This window comes from Anabrus simplex, chromosome 1 (assembly GCF_040414725.1).
Source record: "Anabrus simplex isolate iqAnaSimp1 chromosome 1, ASM4041472v1, whole genome shotgun sequence".
NCBI classification, from domain to species: Eukaryota; Metazoa; Arthropoda; class Insecta; order Orthoptera; family Tettigoniidae; genus Anabrus; species Anabrus simplex.
In genome coordinates, this window is record NC_090265.1 from 326,144,576 (window position 1) to 326,168,079 (window position 23,504).

At 38.6% G+C, this 23,504-nt stretch overlaps 1 protein-coding gene across 1 annotated transcript in view; it reads left to right on the forward strand.

The window, feature by feature from the left end:
* LOC136865175 (titin) overlaps positions 1 to 23,504 on the forward strand; it is a 168,179-nt gene that overhangs the window by 42,833 nt on the left and 101,842 nt on the right. Inside the window, exon 7 of the mRNA XM_068226339.1 lies at positions 20,834 to 21,116. Within this exon, the coding sequence (XP_068082440.1) occupies positions 20,834 to 21,116 (283 nt within the window). The remainder of the gene's footprint in view (positions 1 to 20,833; positions 21,117 to 23,504) is intronic.

Sequence of the window (23,504 nt, forward strand, 5' to 3'; positions counted from 1 at the left end):
AGAAGTCCCATCCGATTTTCGGCAGAATGTTGTTATACCTATTCCCAAGAAAGCCGGTGCTGACAGGTGTGAAAACTACCGCACTATTAGTTTAGTATCTCATGCCTGCAAAATTTTAACACGTATTATTTACAGAAGAATGGAAAAACAAGTTGAAGCTGAGTTGGGGGAAGATCAATTTGGCTTCAGAAGAAATGTAGGAACACGTGAAGCAATCCTGACTTTACATCTGATCTTAGAGGATCGAATCAAGAAGGACAAGCCCACGTACATGGCATTCGTAGATCTAGAAAAGGCATTCGATAATGTTGATTGGACCAGGCTATTTATGATTCTGAAGATGATAGGGATCAGATACCGAGAACGAAGAATTATCTACAACCTGTATAAAAATCAGTCTGCAGTGATAAGAATCGAGGGCTTTGAAAAAGAAGCAGCAATCCAGAAAGGAGTGAGGCAAGGCTGCAGTTTGTCCCCTCTCCTTTTCAATGTTTACATAGAACAGGCAGTAAAGGAAATCAAAGAGAAATTTGGAAAGGGAATCACAGTCCAAGGAGAGAAAATCAAAACCTTGAGATTTGCGGATGATATTGTTATTTTATCTGAGACTGCAGAAGATCTCGAGAAGTTGCTGAATGGTATGGATGAAGTCTTAGGTAAGGAGTACAAGATGAAAATAAATAAGTCCAAAACAAAAGTAATGGAGTGCAGTCGAACAAAGGCAGGTGATGTAGGAAATATTAGATTAGGAAACGAAGTCTTAAAGGAAGTAGATGAATATTGTTACTTGGGTAGTAAAATAACCAACGATGGCAGAAGTAAGGAGGACATAAAATGCAGACTAGCACAAGCAAGGAAGAGCTTTCTTAAGAAAAGAAATTTGCTCACTTCAAACATTGATATCGGAATTAGAAAGATGTTTTTGAAGACTTTTGTGTGGAGCGTGGCATTGTATGGAAGTGAAACATGGATGATAACTAGCTCAGAAAGAAAGAGAATAGAAACTTTTGAAATGTGGTGTTACAGAAGAATGCTGAAGGTGAGATGGAGAGATCGAATCACGAATGAAGAGATACTGAATCGAATTGGTGAGAGGAGATCGATTTGGCTAAATTTGACGAGAAGAAGAGATAGAATGATAGGACACATCTTAAGACACCCAGGACTTGTTCAGTTGGTTTTTGAAGGAAGTGTAGGTGGCAAGAACGGTAGGGGTAGACCAAGGTATGAATATGACAAACAGATTAGAGCAGATGTAGGATGCAATAGTTACGTAGAAATGAAAAGGTTAGCACAGGATAGGGTGGCATGGAGAGCTGCATCAAACCAGTCTATGGACTGATGACTCAAACAACAACAACCTTCATACAGGATTGGCATCAGGAAGGGTATTCGGCCCTTCACTTCCTTTACCCATACCTTCATTCTTATGAGGGGTCAGAACTCTTTCTTCAAGTTCATCCATGTGCATTGTGAATAAGACTGCTAGTTGTTGTCAAAGGGCCTCAGCAAACTGAGAAATTCACTGTAATATTTTAAATTACATTTCCAATGAGTTAAAGAGCCATACTTTCTAAATCCCTGTCCAAGGATTCAGATTCAAACTGAACTCAAAGTAATTTCTCCAACTTATAATGACTCCAATTAGGCCATCTAGAAGATGATGTTTACTTATTCTTCTACTTTCTCTAAGTCTTCATAGATGAAAGTAATGAAAGTAATTTTCCAAAATCATACATAGGTAAGTCTTTGAACAGTAGAATCCATTGCAAAAGTTGCAAATTGAGATGAAGCAGTACTATTCCTTCACAACCAGCAACTGCAGAGAGTGTATTTATTTATTGTAATCATTACTCATACAAGCATTAAGTTGTTTATAATACAAAATTCTAAAAGATATTCCAACTAACAAAATGTCACAAAAAAATTTACTTATACATTTAAATTGTTCAAATGCCACAACCCCATGTCATTGGCTTCTAGCATATGAAATAACTCCTGAAGGACAAATTGCTGACATCCCAGTGTCTTTCAAACTTTATAACAATTAAAGGGGTATTAAGTAAATAACATTATGAAACATTATTACAAATCCCATTCACTATACCAGGGCCGCTCAGGGTGCATGCACCAGTACATTGCACGGTGCACAGTGCAAAAGATGACTTCACTTGGTTGACCAGAGTGCAAACCCCCACTCCGCGATTTGGAGCAATAGCACTATCTCTCTCTTTCCCACGCCTGCCTTGCTCGCTCCGCCTGTCTCCCTCTTCCTCACTTGCTCCGTAGCATTCCAAATCAGAGCCGAGTTGAGCCGATATTGGCCGAGTAGCCCAGAGAAAATATAAATATATATATATTGAAAATATATTTACTCATAAATGCAAAAATGTACATTTTTCCATGTTCCATGACTGTTTTGAAAATGAGGTTTACTTATTCTTCTACTTTCTCTAAGTCTTCATAGATGAAAGTATTTTACCAAAATCATACGTAGGTAAGTCTTTGAACAATAGAATCCATTTCAAAAATTGCAAATTGAGATGAAGCAATAATAAAAGAACACAGACTGTATATGTTGAAATGAACATGTTTTTGAATATGTTAAGGGTCACCAATGGCACAGCCAGGATTTTTATCCAACGAAGGATATAATTATGTAGCATATATGATATGCCAACATGACAGTGGACAAAATATGAAATACAAGACTTACGGCTAACTAAGAACTAACAACTATGACATCATTAAATACAAACAGGATAATATCAACAGCCAATGTACCTAGTACATGTCAAGTTGTACATAGCCAAGAATCATTTTGCACCACTAAAGCCATAACTACCACACAACTGAAAAGTTAAATTTGGATGTCCAAATTGTTGATCCAAGTCACAGTTTCAGGTGTGGCTGATTTCAGATCCTACAAGCTCCCCAAGCAGGCATGCAGGGTACATTCCAACATTATGTGCTCTATTGTCTGTGAAACCTTCGTGCAGTCACACTAGTGGTAGGCAGCCCAACCCCACTGATGAAGAGCAGCAGCAGTTCTTTCCATGCCACATCATATGCCATTATTTCCAGTGTTGCTAGTTAGTTCAATAATGTTTTTAGCTTGCTCAATAGCAGAGCCAAGTAGTACTGTATCCGAATGTTGAGAAATTTTGCTTATGTAGACAGTGTAGCTGAGTAGTTTCTCTGCACTCAATAAAGTGATGATGAAGTCAGAATGCTTTGTTGAATTCAGTGGAACATAAGCACCAGGCAATGCTTCCATTTCCTGCCATGTGTTCAATGGCATTGGTTATTGGTGATAACAGTTCGACAATGAATATAGCACCATGTCTTTCTACCCACCTGGTATGCCACAACTGCTCAAGTTTTCTTGTTTGACTTGGTGTCATTTCTGCAATGTGTTTTTGCAAAAGTAGTTGCCTCTGTAGGGAGTTAAACATATATTTTCTCAACTGTTTGTTGTGTGTCCTTCGCGCTCCTAGCTCTGCGCCAGCCAGCACCGCGCATGCCGCAGCTTGGATTATGCGAGACTCTACGAGACTACTCCAGTGCGCTTGCTTGTTACGTCAGTCTGCACTATAAAAGGAGCACCTTGCTGCCACTTAGTAGGACTCCCCAGTGTCCAGCACCAGATTACACTGAACGTCGAACACGGAGGTTATCCCTCTTAAACATGTGTCTCGGCCAGGTGGACTGAATTCTGGTTGTATGAGGTTTCACCTCTGGTTACTGCCTCAGTTCCCATTCCTGCCGCCACGTCGAGCCCCGATGCCTGTATTCTACACATCCTCAGTCCTCACTCAGGCTCCGACACTTACATTAGATTCTCTAATTGTGAATATTCATGTCATTTCATGACAAGCCAATGAAAATAACTGCATTATGTTAGTAGGAACTTTCAGGGCAAGTTACGCTTATAAAACCAATAGTTTTTGACTATCATGAACTCTACCTTTTTACAGACTATCTCATCAAGATAGCTTCGAGTGTACATAAAGTTAATGTGTATAAAGTGTACATTTCTACAGACTCTCAGTCTACTATCAAGATTAGTTAGTTGCGAATTTACTCAGCTTCAAGAAAAGTTTAAGTTAAATTCATGTATATATTGTATAAAGTCATATTGAAGCAATAAATTTATGTTGTGTTCCAGTATACCTGATCTTGTATACAAAACTGTTCCAAAGCAATATCTTATGGTTGGAACTTCAGCTGATTTGGACATGGCCAAGTTCAAACTACTATCTGCAAAATGTTTAGTAAATTAGTAGGACTTGGTTATATTTGTAATTAGGACTGGCAACCTCTTATACCAAAAATGAATTGATTATGAATCACCATGGCATTTGGTGGCATAATCACAAAACTTAATTTGTTGTTTGTTTGCTTGTTGTTCAAAGAGGCCGAATATCGAAGTCATCGGCCCACAGAACTTTGAATAGTATTGTAATTTATATGGTAAGGCAAAGAAACACAGATGAAAATTGAACTTTAAAAGAAACCATATTGCAATGGCTGAGGATATCCCAGGTACATCACAGGAACACCTTAGAACACAATAGCTAGGTGAGTTTCATAGTTCAGTGTTGTTTCCTTTTACTTGGAGTAAAGAGGTTACACTATAGTACCCTGAACTATGATGACTCAGGGAAGCAGATGTCATTTCCAGACTTTAGATATCTCTACAGATGAGCAACTGATCACTGCATAAATTACGACTGTGGAAATTATGAAATGAGAGAACATATCAATTGATCATACTACTGTATCTCTTTAATTCAATTTTCAGTTCTGTTCCATTCCATTCCATTCTGTTCCGTTCCATTGACAGTCTCTATCCAACAGTTTCTTGGTCTTCCCTGTGGTCTTCTTCCTACGAGATTAAGGTCGAAATATTTTCTGGCAGGTCTTTCCCTGTTATTCTCATTATGTGCCCATACCACTGAAGTCTGCGTTTCTTTATGACACTGATAATAGGAACCTCAATACCAGCTACTTTCCTATTCACTTCATTTCTGATCTTGTCCTTTCTGGTTGTTTGGTTCATGGTTCTAATGAATCTCATTTTAGTTGCTTGGATTCTACTGAAGTCTTTGTTTAGCAGGGTACATGTCTCTAAACTGTACGTGAGGATTGGTATGAAGTAAGTGTGGTACATGATTGTTTTCGCTTTCTGTGGTATTTTGCAGTCCCAGAGAAGATTTCTGACTTGACTGTAGAAGTTTGATGCTTTCTGTGTCCTGCTGAGTATTTCCTGCCTAACAGTGTTATCTTTCGAGATTGTGCTTCCGAGGTACTTGAAGTGGGAAGCTGATTCTATTTTTGCTCCTTCCAGAAATATATTTGAGCTTGTTCCTTCCCTGTTGATGGTCATTTCCACTGTCTTTGTTTTGCTCATCTTCAGTCCAAAATTTTTGAATGTGTTGTTCCATTCATTAACTTTCTTCTGAACTTCAGCTTCTGTCTCTCTCCATAAAAGCACATCATCAGCAAATACCAGGGCGTTTGTGTTTGGATGAACACTATCATATGCTTTGGCAATGTCCGCAAATGCAATCACAAGATTTCTCCGTATTTCCAGTACTTTTCTGTCAGCATCTTTACTGCAAAGATAAGATCCACAGTACTTCGACCTTTCCTGAGCCATGTTGTTCTTCCTCAGGCAAAGGTTGTTTCTATGATCTTTTCCAGGAGCTTCAGTGAGTGTGACAATAGCGTGATGCGTCTGTAATTTCCACATTTCCGTCAGTTGCCCTTTTTGAACAGTTGGATGATGACTCCTTTACTCCAATCTTCTGGAATTTTGTTACTTTCCCAAATCACTGATAACACTCTATATAGCCAATTCAAGCCTGGTATTCCAATTGCCTTTATCATGTCTGAGCCAAAATCATCAAAGCCTGGGGACTTCCCATTTTGCATGCTCCTTAGTGCTGTTTCTACCTCAAGCCATGTTAATGGGTATTTGTTGTTTTTGGCTTCATCTACACTACAATAATTGCTGGTGGTGTTGCCCCCATCTCCATTTAACAGCATGTTGAAGTACTTCTTCATTTCATCCCTGAACCCTTCCTCTGTTTGTATTAAGCTACAATCAGCTGTTTCCAGTGCAAGGATGTTTATATTTTCATTTCTTTTACTGTTTACTATTTTGTATAGTAGTTTCCTACTTCCTTTACAGTCTTCCTCTATCCTTGTAGTAAGTCATCCCAGCACTTTTCCTTTTCTTCCTGGATAAGTCTTTTTAGAGCCAGTTTCTTTTTCCGGTATTCCTGCGCTAGATGTCAGATTTCTAATTTATTTCATCGATCGTCTGTTTTCTGTTTTTCGAGGTCTAATTTTCTTTTCAGTATATTTCTTACTTTTACTGCTGTCTTCACTCGGTCATTCCACCAAGGTGTTTCCTTCTCTTTTGGTGCGGCACTTGTTTCTCCACAAATTTCTGTGGCTTCTTTTACAAGGGTTTCTTTGAATAAGGACCATTCTTTTCTACTCCCCCTTTCTCAGTTTTTGGTGATTTAGCTGTTATCCTTGCTTCATAGTTTCCTTTCTTCTCCATGTCCTTCAACAGCCATGTCTTACAATCATTGGCACATGAACATCTTTTAAGTCAGTGATTAATGGCCGATGGTCGCTATCTAGGCACTCGCTGGGTATGACATTAACATCTGTAACATACTGACCCGCTTTTCTATCAGTGATGATGAAGTCGATCATAGTCTTGAGCTTTCCATCCCAGCTGTATCTTGTTATTTTATGGCTGTCCCTCTTCTGATACCATGTGTTCTGGATGGTTAAGTTGTTTCGCACACAGAAATCAATCAGATTCTCTCCTTCAGAGTTTCTGTTACCATAGCCATGGAGGCCAATGATGTTTTCACAGTCTAGTCTTTCTTTAACAACTTGGGCATTCAGATCACCCATAATGATTGTGTTCTCCTCTGTTATTTGTTCCTCAAGTTCGATAAGGAATTGTTCTTTCTCTTCTGTGGTACATCCTGTCTGCGGTGCATATACTTGCAGGAGAGTTTGATGTGCATTACCAACACTTAGTCTCATCTGGATGATCCTATCACTCACATATTTGACATCTGTCTGTGTGTCTATATCTTTATGAAGGAGGAAGCCAACTCCATTTTTAGATTCATCATTGTTCCCACTCCAGTACAGCACATATCTATTTCTCAAGGGCTTCTTCCCATATCCTTTCCATTTTGTCTCACTCAACCCCAATATCTTGAGCTTACGCCTCTCCATAAGATCCACAGGTTCTTCATATTTGTTGGTGAGAGTAAGGATATTGAGTGTACCAATTTTCAGTCGCTCTTTCTTGGGAGGGTTTCATGTCTTCTGGTATCTCCGATGAGCATCAGGCTTTTGGCCATCATAAATTTGGATGGTACGAGAAGAACTGTCATGTCCAGTATTTAATTTATTCTTCCATCCAAGGCTTGTGTTAGGTTTGAAAGCAGTACATTCATACTCAACTGTCTAACCGGCACCACCCTCTAGGACCCCGGTAACATCCTAGCGGTGATGAGGTTAATAACCTTATCCACCAGCTGAGGAAAAAAAGGAAGAGAGAGAGAAAAAGAGAGAGAGAGAGAGAGAGGGAGAGACTGGTGTGAAGGTTGCTATTGTGTCCGCCCCAAATGGGTAGATTAAGCGAACACAAGAGAGAACAAGGGGGAAAGTGAACAACAAGTCACAGTACATTAAAAAAAAAATTCAAGGGTAAAACAACACCAGCAAACAACATGATACTAAAATTACCCAAAAGGAAGAAAATAGAGACACTTACCCAAAACGTGGAGGAAAAGGGGCTTAAGGCCCGTGGACACCCAAACAAAGAAATAGTTGCAGCGCTGCACCAAATGTGGTCAATGAAAACCAACTTTTAAGTGATATGAAAGAAAACTTTAATAGGCATTTAAATGAGAGGTAACAATTCAAAAAGGTAATATCTAGAGTGGACCTAGGTTCATCATCAAAGGAGATTAAAGTCAGATAATAACTTGAACCAGGTTGTTTAAAAGAATGTAAATACTTGATTAACAGTAATTGAATTAACTTGCAAGAAATTAATATGATTAGTAAATAAATAGCCAACGAGGCAGCTTTAAATAAGAAAATGTAGACTTCATTTAACAAATAATAAAGGAACTAATCCGTAAATATCAACAAGAAAAAAAAACGACAGTGACCTCCATACCTCAAACAAGATAATTAAAATATTGATTTAAATGTGATCGATCACGCGTTTAAGAGAAAAACAAATACCACGTTTAGTAAACAATCCGTAGTTCATGACCTTTAGGCCGGTTGCCTTTTAACTTTACTACAATTCGTTCCAATTTCTACCAAGGGCAATTTCCAAGGGCACACGAAAATAAAGGTCGAAGTTACACATTTCGCCCAGACAAGGAACGAGACGAAACGACAGAGAGGTTGGCCGAAATAAATCACTTTATATGAAAGAAATGCCAACGATACCAGGCAACAAAAATATTTTCATCCAAGAAGCACACACGAACCAACAACAATCACCGTTAAAAACAAAGCCCACAACAATTACCCAAACACACGTTGCCATAGTAACGGACAAGCAAAGCACCGTCTACAAATGAGAAGTAAAACCAACGGCTTTAAATTAGAATAAAACAGAGATCCCAGAAACAATGCAAAAAAAAATCAAAGCAAGGAGAAATAAATCCCAGAAGGCAAGGAACCCGAAGGAAAGCTAACCCCGCTACCTTGGAAACAGCGCCTTGGTTCACACCTTATGGTACAATAAAGTGCAAAAAAAAAACCTTTTCTTAATTTTAAGATAAACATACTAATTTCTTTCACCGTGCAAACTGCATTCTAAAATGATTAATTGCCGAAACCGTTTCTCATGGTTCACAGACGCACACGATATCCAGCACAAATTTCGAAGAGGGAGTCTTAATCCGAATATTATTATTATTATTATTACAGTTATCTTGAAGTACGCCAAAATACATAAATCTTCTTGCTTCCCCAGAATTACTTTAATCCAAAACAGTTACATACCTTTGAGTCCAGAAAAATTGAGAAGCTCAAACCTGGCCATTGTTATTGAAGACCGGCAACCACGAGGCCGTGAACTAAAGTTGTTCACCAAGGATCCTGGAGAATTATCGTAGCAAAAACATAATCCAATGACACAGTAGGAGGCCAGCAACTAATGGAATAAGGGATAATCCCTCTTAAGTTGGATATCACGGGGGTTTCAGCACAACCACCCGCCGCATAGCGGAACACACACATTCACGTCCATCCATGGCGGGTACAGGACGCCGACTCACCCGGAAGTAGTCGCTAGAAGTGAACAGTAGACTCGCGTCACACCACTCGCACACGCGCAGTAGGCGCAGACACAGAACTCAAACTGCCGCGCAGGGCATGCTGTCCTCAAAAATGTATATTGGCAAAAGCCGATTGACACAGAATTTCCAAATGGCAACACACACGCCAGTTCAAAAAGGTTATGGGGGGGGGGGGTCTCAAACTACTTAATACTGTCTCAACTGTTGACTTGCTAGGCCTAACAGAGGTGAGGATTTTCTTTCGGGGTTTACTCCCTTAGCCTTTGAAGATCCCTCTTCTCCACAAGGCAGTGGTGTCCTCTTCTAATTATCCCCAGGGAGGATGGGTTGCCTCATCCGCCATCTCTGCCATTCTGAAGGTCTCCTTCTCTGCCAAAGATGCCGTTAAGGTCTTCGCCCGTAACCCTGGGCATGGGTTCCACGTCATACCCCGTGGTGCTGGGTCCCTGTCTGAACTTAACCATCCTTTTACACCGGCCTACTGATGTGGAAGATGCCCACCCCCGCAGCGTGGATGCGCCAGGCAAGAATTACTCAAGTGGAGAACAGGGAAGGTGACCCTTTCTCCCTTGAGCCGGGTTAATGGTTGCGTATGATGCCACAACCAAAGGCACAGTGAACATAACAAATGGTTGGATATTTCTCTTTAACATAGGCATGCCTTCCTTGGAAGATATCACACAGTGATGTGACACAATCATATCCTCAACGATGCAAAAATTGTGTCTTATCACAGCTTGGCACCTACATGGTATAAGTTGACGGAGGTCGCGTTGCGGTATCAGGTCCTGTTCTTCAATGAGAGTCTCTTCTAGGTTTTGGAGAGTCTGTGGTGGAACAGGATGTCCATGAACACTTCTGTCAAGCCTATCCCACACATGCTCAATGGGAATACGGTCGGGACTCACTGCTGGCCATTCTATCTCTTGAATGTCCAGTTCTCGAGAGACAGCTCTGGTGATGCATGCTACATGAGCCCTGGCATTGTCATGCATGAGTACGAATTCAGGGCCAACACCGTATGCAGCAACCAACACATGCTGCAGCAGTATATGCTCGATGTACCCCGCAGCGGTAAGATTACCATGGGCGACGACCAGATCCGTACAGCCATTAATACTGATGCCACCCCGCACCATCACAGAACTTTGCCCGAATCGGTCACCTTCCTGGACAACATTTGGCATGTACTGCTCACTATGGCGTCTCCATACACGTTGACATCCATCATGCTGTGTCAGGGGACATCTGGACTCGTCTGTGAACAGCACAGGTCTCCATTGGCGAAGTTGCCAGTTGACGTGGGTACGGGCAAACAGAAGGTGAGCTGCGCGATGTTGCTGTGTTAAACGGGGCACTCAAACAGGACGTCTGGGGTCATAAGTACACTTCTCTTAACCTGTTTCTTACTGTCTGGTCAGACACCGTGACTCCAGTGACCCTCCTGAGATCTTGTTGCAGTTCTCTGGCAGTTGCTAAACGACGCCGCAGCACACAGATGGTCAGATATCGGTCATCATGTGGGGTTGTCATGCATCCACGACCTTGTCCAACCCTCTTTGTGAACTGGCCTGTCTCATTGTAGTGATTCCACAAGCGTTGAAAAACTGATGGAGAGACATTGAGATCCACAGCAACACGACGAAATGTCCATCCTTCCTGGATCAAAGTGATGGCCCTTGTGACTTGAACCTTGTTAAGATGTCTCAGGGGATGTGCTCGTTTACATACAGCGTGCTCAAATGACCGCAGTAGTCTGTGTACCTCACAACGACACACGGACGCACCACTATTCACTTTGTTTTGAGGAGTCACCTGACATTTTAATGCATGGCTATGCCTACAGATGGAGTATAACTTCAATCTGATATACCCTGAGTAGCTAAGGTCTCAAGGTATGCTGTATGACCATTGGAACCTCATCTACCAAATTAACGTTCACATACCAGACGTTACAAAACATGTTCCCCTGATTTTTTTGAAATCTGTATATAAAAACTTGAAGTTGAGGAATACTGTTAAGTTCTTAGTTTTTACTGTGGATATAAAAACATATGTTAAAAAATGTTCAAATATTCATAGTCAAATCGTCGATGAAGGATAGAAACATGTATCAAAATTGACGATCTTGTAAAATGCCGATGTTAAGACAATTTGCAGTTAAAACAATTTGCTGAGGAGTTGGTGGAATATCCTTCATTGTTTTATAACATCTGCTTTGTTGTTGAAAATGTCACTGTTAATGTTGTTGTTGATATAAAAGTTGAATGACGGTATGGCCTTGGTTGTATGGCTCAGTGATGTAAAAGGTGGATGTCTGAGGAAGAAGATAAAAAGAAAAGAAATGAGAACTAATGTGTGCATTCAGGCTTAATTATTGGAAAGTTGGTTGATAGTACTTACTCCCTTATTCCTCGCTCTTGTTAACCTTCCACTAGAAAAGTAAGAGATGCACTGCTCGTCCGTGTCTGCATGGAGCTTATTGCTGGCTTTAGGAGGGGGCGGTGACCTGTTTTGGATTGTCTGTGGTGTGGAGGGGATGCGAGAGAGTGGAGGAGTGATCCGTTGTTGCGCTATTCTTCCTAGATACGTCTTGAGAATAAGGTGGTGGATGGCCTGTAAAGTATGTTTTCATTCAGATTGTGATTAAAATTGACTCGTTGATCCAACGATATGTAAAACATTTCCATGATTGAGCAGAGGTCTCTTTTCCATAATTTCAATAATTTGTAAGTCCTTGTCTATATCGGAAAAATTGTAATTGGATTCGTGCATATGTATTCCCATGACAGAATGCCTGTTATGTTTGCATTGATATGTTCGATGTACCTAGTGTTAAAGCTTCTCCCTGTCTGTTCAATATAGCTTGCTAAACAAGACTGGCACTGTAATCTGTTATGGGAATTAGGGTGGACTGAAAATTGTTTGATAGTATTGTTAGTTTGTTAGGCTTCCTGTATATAAAAAAATATTTAAAAAAAGGAAGTGTTGATTTCTTGTGATTGTTAAGTCTAGAAAATAAAGAGAACGGTTGGATTCTGTTTCCAATGTGGACTGTACATGGTGATTCAACTTGTTTAAGTCATCCAGTATGGTTTGGCTATTGATAGGTGTTACATTTATAATTGTGAAGGTGTCGTCGACAAATCTTGTCCAGAAGAAAGTGTGCTCAATTTTGCTGATGTTTGTATGCTCCAGATGGTCTAAATTAAGGTCTGCCATAATGTCCAATGCCGGAGATCCTATTGAAAGGCCATTTTGTTGATATATTATCCCATTAAAAACAAAATTATTATTATTGAACGTAAATTTAACCAAACTAATAAATTCTTCTATTTCAAGTCTACTTAGTTTACTATGCTGTTGCAAGTTACTCTGTATAATAGAAATGGTCTCATCTAAAGGAATACTTGAGTACATATTCTTGATGTCGAGGGATGCAAATGAATGGTAAGATTGAATTGTGAGGTTTTTGGTGTTACAAAATTCTAATGTGTTTTTAATGGAAGTTTTTGCTTGAAGGATGTAGTGTTTGTTAAGAAAGTTTTGGATGAATTATGCTAATTTGTAGGTAGGGCTAGGTCTAAAATTAATTTTTGGTCTTTCTGGCATGTTTTGTTTATGGATTTTAGGGAGTGCCCTAGCTGTTGCAAGCTTGGGATTCATACTTATTAATTTACTGGAATCTTGTTCGCTGAGTATAAATGAAGTGTTCTTAAGTAAAAGTTTCAGATGTTTCTGTATTCTTTGAGTAGGGTCTTTTTTGATTGTTCTGTAATTTCCTTCTTGAAAAAATTTGCTGGTTTTTCTGACATAGTCCGCCTTGTCTAAGATAACAGTAGCATTTAATTTGTCCACTTGTGTAACTACGAGATTGTTAGTTTTTATTTTTTATTTTAATTAGTTGATTTGTTGATGTTGGGTAGAGTTATTGTTTGGTTTATTTTTCTGGTTGTTAATTAGCTAGGTTAATTTTTTTTTGCCTCATATCTAATTTCTTCCTGTTGTTGTATGGGGAGTTTACTAATCACCTGTTCCGTTTTGGTAACTAGGGTGTTTAATTCTTCGTATCTGGAGTGCAGACTCCAATTAAATTTTGAACCTCTGCTCAATATTTCTATTTTAATTTCATTAAATTTGTCTTGGAAATATTTTTAATGGGGGAGTTGAAAATATGTTCAGATGGTTCATTGAGAACTTCATTGTTTGTGTTGGAGCAAGGTGTGGCATCTCTCTCATTTAACTTAGGCAATGTGGTGTGATTATGACTGGCATCCGCTTTTTTGAGATTATCTATTTTCTTGTTGAGATTGTCCAGTTTCTTAGTAGAAATGTTTTCTATTTTGTAAAGTGTGTGCCTGAGAAAATCATCCCAACAAGTTGATGGAAGATTATGTGCTGCATCGAAGTGTGACTCAAAGAGCTGAGTATTTAAAACAGTCTTTTTCCTATAGGGGAAGACCGGGCAAAGCGAAGAGCCCGGGCAAAGCGAATAAGTAAAATTTACGGAAAATTACGCTAGGTGTCGCTGAGTTGCTTCTGCAGGAAGTTCTACAATCTGCTGGAGACATAAGAATCAGTGGCACAAAGGTTGCAGTGGTGAACAGAGTGAGACTGGAAGTGTTAGAAGATTTTTGCAACATTTCTTAAAATTTTATCAAGGTAAGAAACACACTGTTATTCATAGATATTTATAACTATTTTAAAAGTGATTACATTGTATTTTAGTGTTATTCCTAACCACTTATGGACACACTTTGCTTGCTTTTTGCTACATTACATTTGAACGTTTAGTCACGATTTCCTTAATGGAGCACAGCTGGGCAAAGTGAATAGGGCAAAGCGGATATTTATTCACTTTGCCCGGGCAGGTTAATATTGTTGAATACTTTGTCCATAATTACTTTAGAGTGAGTAATATTTTATTTTTATAGAAATATCAAACTATTAATTAATTAATTAATTTTTATTGTTTATTTACTTTTTTATTTATTTTACCATGCAGACCAGTGTAAACTGGTAAGTCCAGGAGGATTGTAGCCTGTTCAAAACAGATTAATTTTAACCATTACTAAATAACATGAAAAAGTAACATATCAAGTGTATCAATAATAAACTAAATATTGTAATTTTTGTTTGCAGATGGTTTACAATTACAAACGAACCAGTGATCAGGGCAGCTGATCCGAAGAGACAATGAAGAAAGCTCTGTAGGAATGTAGTACAAATCCTATTAACTCCGTTGCTACAAAATACGGTCTGCCCTTTTCTACGCCGTACCGGCACTGAAAATCCGGGTCTAGCAAGAAGCAGTTAGGCAGATTTAGGATAGTTTCCAGTGAGGAACAAGAACTCGAACTGGTTGACTGTTTGAGAGAAATGGACAGTCTTTTCTACGGACTTACAAGAAGGGAATTTATGAAATTGGGATATGATTTTGCCAATAGAAATAAAGTCCCTTGTCCTTCAAGATGGAAAAAAAATTTTAGTGCTGGAGCTGACTGGCTGAAGGGGATTTAAAGTCGACATCGCGATATTGTATTAGTTATTGTATTGTATTAGTTCGAAGGGTTTGCTGGTTTAATCGTCCTCAAGTAAATCGATTCTACAGTATTCTATCGGAACAAATAAACAAAATCAATATAACAGCAAGTACTCTGTTCAGTATGGACATTGTGATACAAAACTTTGGATTTCACTTAATGGAACGGAATAAGAATTATTAATTTTCAGTGTATTGAATGTGTCCTTATTTTCTCCCTTTTTTATCCTTAAATTAGCTATAACATGTAAACTGTGAACGCTATAAAAACTATTGAAAACAAATTTCTGAATTCCTTTTGTATGCAAATATCAAACATATCGTTTCTTAGTAATAACATTCTCACTTTTAAACAATTCATTTCGTTATCCACTTTGCCCGCATGTGAATATTCACTTTGCCCGGCTATGTGGGCAAAGTGAATAATTTGATATAATTACTTAATACCGAATTTTAACTATGAATAGTTTAACAATTGATTCTGTTTTGTATATCAATTAAATGGAAAGATAACAAGGAACAATTACAGTGAAGATCATGTCATTGTCGTTCGTAATTACAGAAATAAACTGTTATAAAATTAGTTTATTCACTTTGCCCGGACATCCCCTATAGGAACTTTATTTCTTCCTTCAGTCATTTTTTATTGGTTTTATTATGGGAGTTACGTGTTTGGATTGTGGACCTACATTTTTTTGTTATAGGCTCTTAAGAATTTAGGAGTTAGATTATTGAGAAAGCATTCTTTCAAAAAGTTGATATCCTTGTTAAAGATTGTTAACTTTTTTCCTCAGATTTAAATATTTATACGCTTTTTTATGTGCCTGGTTGGCCGTACTATCATAATTTATAACTTTCATTTCCCTGTTGATGTTTAACTTGTATAATAGGAATCAACTGAGGGTTGTTCCACCTTTCAACACTTTATATAATACATAAATTTTATTAAGTGAAAACCAGTTTCGATTCCCTTGGAATCATCAACAGTTCACAGTACCTGAATAAATCAGAAGGATCTTAACAACAATCAACAAGAAATCTGCCTTTAAACACACCTAAAATGGTTGACATGGGTTATATGACATAAAAACACATTAAAATTTAAAGAACGTCCTATCTGTGTTGGTTCGAGTAAAACAAATTGTAACACTTTCGACTGAAGACATTCGACTATTCAGTCTTCTCATTTATGAAGGTGGGTCCCATCAAATTAATTTGTAAGTCTCTCAGTATAGGTCTAACATTTATTTGGTTCAAACGAGTGTTTATGCTAGTGATTTCCAATTATTTGTCAATTACGTCCACTTCTGTTATGGGGAGTTTCAACTAGAAACATTCAAATGTTTTGTCATGGAATGACTGACTACTTGTGATATGCAACGAAAACTTTTGAATGAAAACATTTGACTATTCCGTTGATAATTCGAAGGTCCTATAGCCTGACTAGTCGACTAGTGGTTTTCAGACAATAGTACCCATCTTTACCATCAATCAATCAATCAATCAATCAATCAATCAATCAATCAATCAATGATCTGCATTTAGGGCTGTCGCCCAGGTGGCCGATTCCCTGTCAATAGTTTACTTCATATTTACATTTTATTTACAATTGTTTACCTAGCTTTTTCTTAAATATTTTCAATGACCCATGTTCCTTGAAAAGGTGTTTATTATCCTGATCCCATTGTCATTTGACTTGCTATATAGGCTGTATTAACCAATCATAGGCATGTACAATACAAGGCTTCTTGTCCTATCTTGGGCACTCACTATATAACTCATCCAACTCACCTTAAAGCTTTTATCTTCAGTTGGACAGTGTACACAGATGAGGCTATTGTTGAAAAACTTTCCTTGAACTATTAACCTGTATAGTCTGTGGGCTTTAGCTTGAAAACACAAAATGAGGTGTTTTCTTTTTTTTATTTACAACAAAACCAGTTCCAAATATGTGCTCCTTCATGTGGCAGTTGTAGAATACTACATAACCTTTCTTATAACTCTGTTTCACCTCTCCATCTCATTTCCTGGATAGCAGTGATATCTAATCGAAACTTGTCAAACTGATCTAAAAGCCTTATTAGAGCTCCAGTCTAGTGCAACGTTAAAACATCCCATGATCCAGTTCTCAAATTCAGTAAACATTTGCCATGTTGCCATCAAGAAGTCAGGCCAGCTATTCCTTCTTTGGATTTTGAAATGAGTTTGTTTGTTTAATGGGTTGGGCTATCAGCCCTCCGCAAACCCATAAAATTCCTGAAGGACCAATGTCTTCTGTTAGGGTTATCTCCCTTAGCTGATGGATCCTGATTCTAAAGCGTCAGAAACCTGCTTTTCCACCCTTGCATGACTTAACCACATAAGTATTGCCCAAGCGCCATGACATGGACATGCATGCATCAGACTTTGTAGCAAAGAACAGTATTTTCTGTGTTTTATTAGTACACTTCTATTGGTAAGAAAAGTATCCACAGGACCATATAGGCCTACTATGGTACTGATGGAACTTCTTAAAATTATGCTACATGTTGATCATAAAATTAATGCCACCAAGCAAGAAAATTAGTTTATGGTACCCAACAGCATTAGTAGTGTGCATACATCATAGATACCAGAACATCTTCATTATTGTCTGTTTGCCTTTCAGCAGTCAGTCTGCACACCTCTGTGAGTAACATCTTCGCAATACTCTTTTTGTAACTAGCGCTGTTGGCCTTGTTTAGTTCCATACTTTTATGTTTAAGTCATAGGAAATGGAGTCTAACCATCATCGTCTAAATCTCCCACTACTTCTCTTACCCTCCATGACCAAGTCCATTATTATCCTAGGTAACCTATCCTCCTCCATGTGCCTCACATGACCCCACCACCAAAGCCAGTTTATGTACATCGCTTCATCCATCAAGTTCATTCCTAACCTTTATATTCTTACTCCGAGTACCCTCCTGCCATTGTTCTCACCTGTCAATACCAGCAATCATTCTCGTTACTATCATGTCTGTTACTTCTAACTTAAGAGTAAGATATCCTGAATCCACCCAGCTGTCACTTCCATACAGCAAAGTGGGTCTGAAAACAGACTAGTGTAAACATAGTTTTGTTCAGGAGCTGACTTCTTTCTTACAGAATACTGTTGATCATAACTGCAAACTCACTGCATTAGCTTTGCTGCACCTTGATACAATCTGACTTACAGAAACTAAAGAAGCTAAAGGGGTTTCACCCATTCGATACTTTACTAGTAATGTACAAGCTAAAGTGTTCTGGGACTAGTTGTGACCTCCATTGAGGTTTTAGTTTTCTTGGCTGAAGATGACCTCAGTGAAGAGGATAGGACAGTAGGGGCTTCAGATCCATAATAGACTATAACATAACTGAATTTCAATTCAGGAAATCTGTTAGGAATATTTGGTGATTTTCCAATGATATGGACCACTATCTAACCTGTAGTGAGCTAAGTATCCCTAGGCTTAAGATAGTGAAAGAAACTGTCTGCAGACAAATAAGGGTAGAGAATCTCCAGGATGAGGAAATTAGACAGAAGTACATGGATATCTCCACTTACCCAGATATCATCCATCCATATCACACATCCTTATACATTGCCTTTTCTTGACTCACCTATTTTCTTCCATAAATCATATGCTTGAAGTATGTATTCATAACTGCTAATCCCACACTAGCACAGAAATCCAGTAAATGCTTCCCATTCCTATTACCTTCCACATCTTTCCATATTTACCCATTAACTTTTCATATCCTTCAAATCTATTTCCAAACTCTCACACTGAAATTGCCCATTAGCACTATTCTATCCATGCTATTGACCCTGAGTATGATGACACTCAGTGTTTCATAAAATTTGTCAACTTCATCCTCATCTGAATCCTCACATGGTGATTAGACTGAGACAGTTCTCATCCTAACCCAGCTGCTAAATCTAACCTCATCATTTGCTCATTTTCATGCCTAACAGAAACTATGTTGCGTGCAATAGTATTCCTATCAACAGTCCTACCTTCCCTTTTTCACACCTGTTAAGAACACTTTATAATCTCTTCTCCCTTCTTCATTATCTCTCCTTACCCAGATATCATCCACCCATATCACACATCCATATATATCCTCTTTGTTGACTCAGCTAGTTCTACTTTCTTCCATAAGGCCTATTAATATGAATAGCTCCCCATCAAATTCCATTCCATTTCATTTACCAAGTTGTTGACAAGTGTCCTTTGCCTGTAAATTGTAGTGGGATTCCATTAATCCCATAGGTCGGAGTCTTTCTTAAAATATTCTGAGCTCAGTAAATTCTGTGAAGCAAGATGTTAACGTGAGAATTTCTCCTCTAATGGGTTAGGGACCACCAGTGGATTGTATAGTCTAGCCACCTGAGCACAAGGTAGGCCATGACTCAAAATAAGTCCAAGATGCCCACTCCTATTCCATAGCAAATGGTATCCCAACTCTCAGGACCACTTAATAACCACTCAGCTGAAGCCCATAATTCACAAACTATAGTTCATTCCATGTTAAGAAAACAGTATTGCTCTTATGACAGCAAGGTTGCCATATCGAACGGCTCTGATCAGCACCATCACGGGAAAACGGCGGCACATAAATGTGTGAAATTCAGTATTTAAGTTCAAGATAAAAAGCGGAAGAAACTAAGCTGCAAATTACTTTTATGAACTAAGGGGGATGGGGGTTACACTGTGGCACGTAAAAAACCTCAGCATTGAAGTGTAAGGCAATTTGGGGCAGAAAATAGAAGAAGAATATTTTTATGGGCTCGAGGGGTGAGGGGTGCATTTAATTGCATTCGATAAATCTCCGCAGGCAATCGCGGGGTACTACTGTGCTGTCATATCGCTCACAAAAACAATTGTAAGAATGAAATGTGGTCATAAAAAGTGGTAAATTTAAAATGCGCTTTAGAAAGAACAGCTAAATAACAAAATCAAGCATGAATAAAACACACGGCAATATTTTTTATCAGTACAAGTCATGCCACGACGTATCGCTGCGCACCACACCAAACTCTTCAGTAACAACTTCTGTACAGTACAAAAATAATAAAACACACACAAATACTATGCAATATACAACCAACTCTTATTCAACACAAGACAATTACGCACTGATTTAAAGCATAAAAACACACACGTAACAAATAAATAATGTAGAAGACTTTACTACAGAAGTGAGCTGCTGGCGTTTCACAGAGTGAGTGACTACATGAGGCTTGTAGCAGAGCAACACGGAAGAAGGAAAATGAAGGAAGACAATGAAGTGATGGCTGTTCCTGCCACTGTGCTTCCTCCCTATGAATATATTTATGAAAAAGGAAAATGTTATGTGGTGAGTTTAATAACTCACGGGCAAAAATGCCTCATCCTTTTTATCTGTCTTTCATAATACATTACAAAGTACAGTATAATATCCCTTAATCACGAGGAATTATGGGTGTCTCAGACGGGGTGTGTTCACTCCTTGTAGGTCCGTAAGAACAATACTGTTTCCTTAACGTGGAATGAGCTATAGGACATGTCAACAGTAACCCACACCACGAACCACAAATTAGTGTCAAATGGAATGTAAATGGACAGGTAAGGTCTCATATCAGCAGTGCTTTTCTGAAAATTATAGAGTTTCTTTAAAAGTGAAAATATGTTTTGCATTTTTCTACAAAAACTAGCCATCAGCTGGGAAAAATGAAAGCATCTACCAGTCTGGGAGCTTAAGTCCATTTAGCGCCTCCCATGGCTGCCTATCTGGGGTCACCTAATGTTATGGCATTTTTATTATATCAGCCTCATTGTTATTCTTTTGTAGCTATAAGAGATTGTATTCTAATCCCACAACAAAAAATATATGTTTATAATGTAAATATTGTAATACTAAAGCCATACGTGGTTTAGTGCAGGCGAATTGAAATCCACAAGATACGAGTAAAATGTTCAGTGGTGAAGCCAGACTTTGTGATCGACTGCAACTCTCGGAAGTTCTGCTTTGGCCCTGTAGCTGTTAACACACGACCAAGACAAGATCTTATAGTGAGAAATATCACTATGAAAGACATCCCTGTTTCAGTCAATGCGCTTAACCGAGAGGGATCTTTCTACATTCCCCCAGATGAAACAGTAGTGGCTCCAGAACATAGTCTTACTCTGCCAGTTGTCTTTGGCCCTACAGAGGAATGTCAAAAGGTGAGTAACAACTTGTAATTTGTAATACATGGCCTATAAAGCAACTTAAAAACTTCAGTAATCATGGAGAATCAGATGTGTACAGTGGTGCTATGTCACCGAGCTCATTGGTAACCTCAATAGTGCTACAGGGTTAAGTGACAGGGTCCTTATAGTACATTAGCTACCCTGCACCAATCCTTATCATTTGTACATAAAAGTTTTTAACAATGAAGTGCCTGATAAAAAGGATTACTGTGATAGAGTAAATCATGTAATTATTTACCTTCATTATATCTAATAGATTTAAACTATTCCCTAAAGTATCAAAAACTTTCATGCTTCATACACCTAGATATATCAATAATTCTTACAAAAAGGTAAGCTAAATATAAACTAATGGGTTCAGTACAATGAGTTTGAGGGGGATTCGCTGTTGATAATGCCACTCTTACCCGATTCTTTATCTTCCACTTCGTTCTACCATTTATTGTAGCGATAATGGTTATAATTCTCCTTTTATTCCTCCATCAAACAGGATCAAATAACCCTTTGGGTCTCAACAGAAACTCGGAAAAAATCCTATTTAAACTTATATAATCATGGAGAATCAGATGTGTACAGTGGAGCTATCTAACTGAGCTCATTGGTAACCTCAGTAGTGCTACAAGGTTAAGTGACAGGGTCCTTATAGTACATAACATTCATCTTGACCCACCAAGTTGTATGACATCCGTTCACCAGTATGTCAATAAGTAGGTAACATATAGGGCCATCAGAAATCATCATCATGCCAAAAATTTACAGGAAGATCTAGAGTGTATATCTATATAGTGTCAGTAAATAGAATGTCCTTAAAATGTAAATAAGTGTAAATATATTTGTTTAAGCAGGACCAGCCAGCCTAGCTCTCACAGTCTCTCATTGCGAGGCAACATTCTTTCAAAACGCTTATTAGTAAAATTATTAGGCTTAAACATTTGTAATAATTTGAAGTGGGACATACACCTTGAAGAAACAAGATGTAAGGCAGTTGTATGTATGTTCAGTCCGTCAGCGATTCCGCTGGTGGGATCCTCAACAGCTCTGCCATCAGCTGTCATAGATGGCCTAGGCATCACTGAAGAGACATACTAGGGAAATGAGGAGTAAGGTAGTTTCCCGTTGCTTTCCTCACCGAGCCAGAGTTGCTATTACATATCAGTCTGCCAAGCCCACTGAAATGCATACACCAACCGACCCTATGAGCAACATTTTCACACCATTCATAGCAGGGACTGGCTGCATAAGGATTGGCATTACTAGCATCGCTCATACCTCAGTCACTTTCATATTGTCAAAGCCAAGGATAAGACAGAGACAGGTCTATGAAAGTAACAAAATTGCTCTAGCCTATACCAGAAGACATAGTGCACTGTAAACACTAGGTCCTGCCAGCAAAGGCAGAGTCTGCAGTGATATAGTATCGTGCCCTCCAAGATGTGTGCGTTTCAATGGTAAAGTCACTACTAGTGTACGGCCTTCCTGCTTGGCACTCCACCAGTGATGACAACATGCTAACTGGAAGGTGAACAAATACAATCTGAGTAATTAGACAACAAAGCTATGAAACTACTACCACCCCTTAAACACCTAAATAGACAAATTGATTTTACATTCCTCCATAAATCTCTAGTCACTACTATTGAACAGTGTCTTTCTTTCTTTCTCTCTGTATGCGTGTGTTTGTGTGCATCCAATATTTGTTGGAATTTTCCTTACCTATCATCAGGATATTCATATACCGTATTTTATTTTTTCTGTTGCAATGGTTTATACAGTTCCAACACTGAACAGTAGTTCTCACACTCTGACCTGGTGTTTAGTGCACGCTAGGATGCTGCATCCTAACTTCATCATGTAGTATTTATTCCCAATGAGACTTATGCCTGCTTTATGCAATTTTTTGTTGATGAGGTAACTCAAATAAATTGATATATTAAAAAATATGGAGTACGGTTATGGTTTCAGGCTTCTGCCCTCCCTGAATGTTATTTTGTAGACATTCATCATAATTTCTCAACTCCAGCAAGCTGGATTTGGGTATAGATGAGCCTTTTCCAATTTGTTCGATCCAACCATATTTGCTGTTCCAGTTTTTGTTGCCATTTTTTATGTCTCTTGGCTAAGTCTCTGCAGCTTTGTTTTTCCCAGATGTCTCTTAGCCTTCCTCATGATCTTTTGCCTGGGACATTCCAATCAAGATATATTCTTGGCATCCTATTATGGGCCATTTTCTTCATATGACCATACTACTTCAGTCTATCGACTTCTAAAGTGCTGAACAAATACCTTCCCATACCAAGCTGTTGGTGAATTTCCTCACTCCATATTTTGCCTCTTCTGGTTTTCTGTAGACAAGGTCCAGGC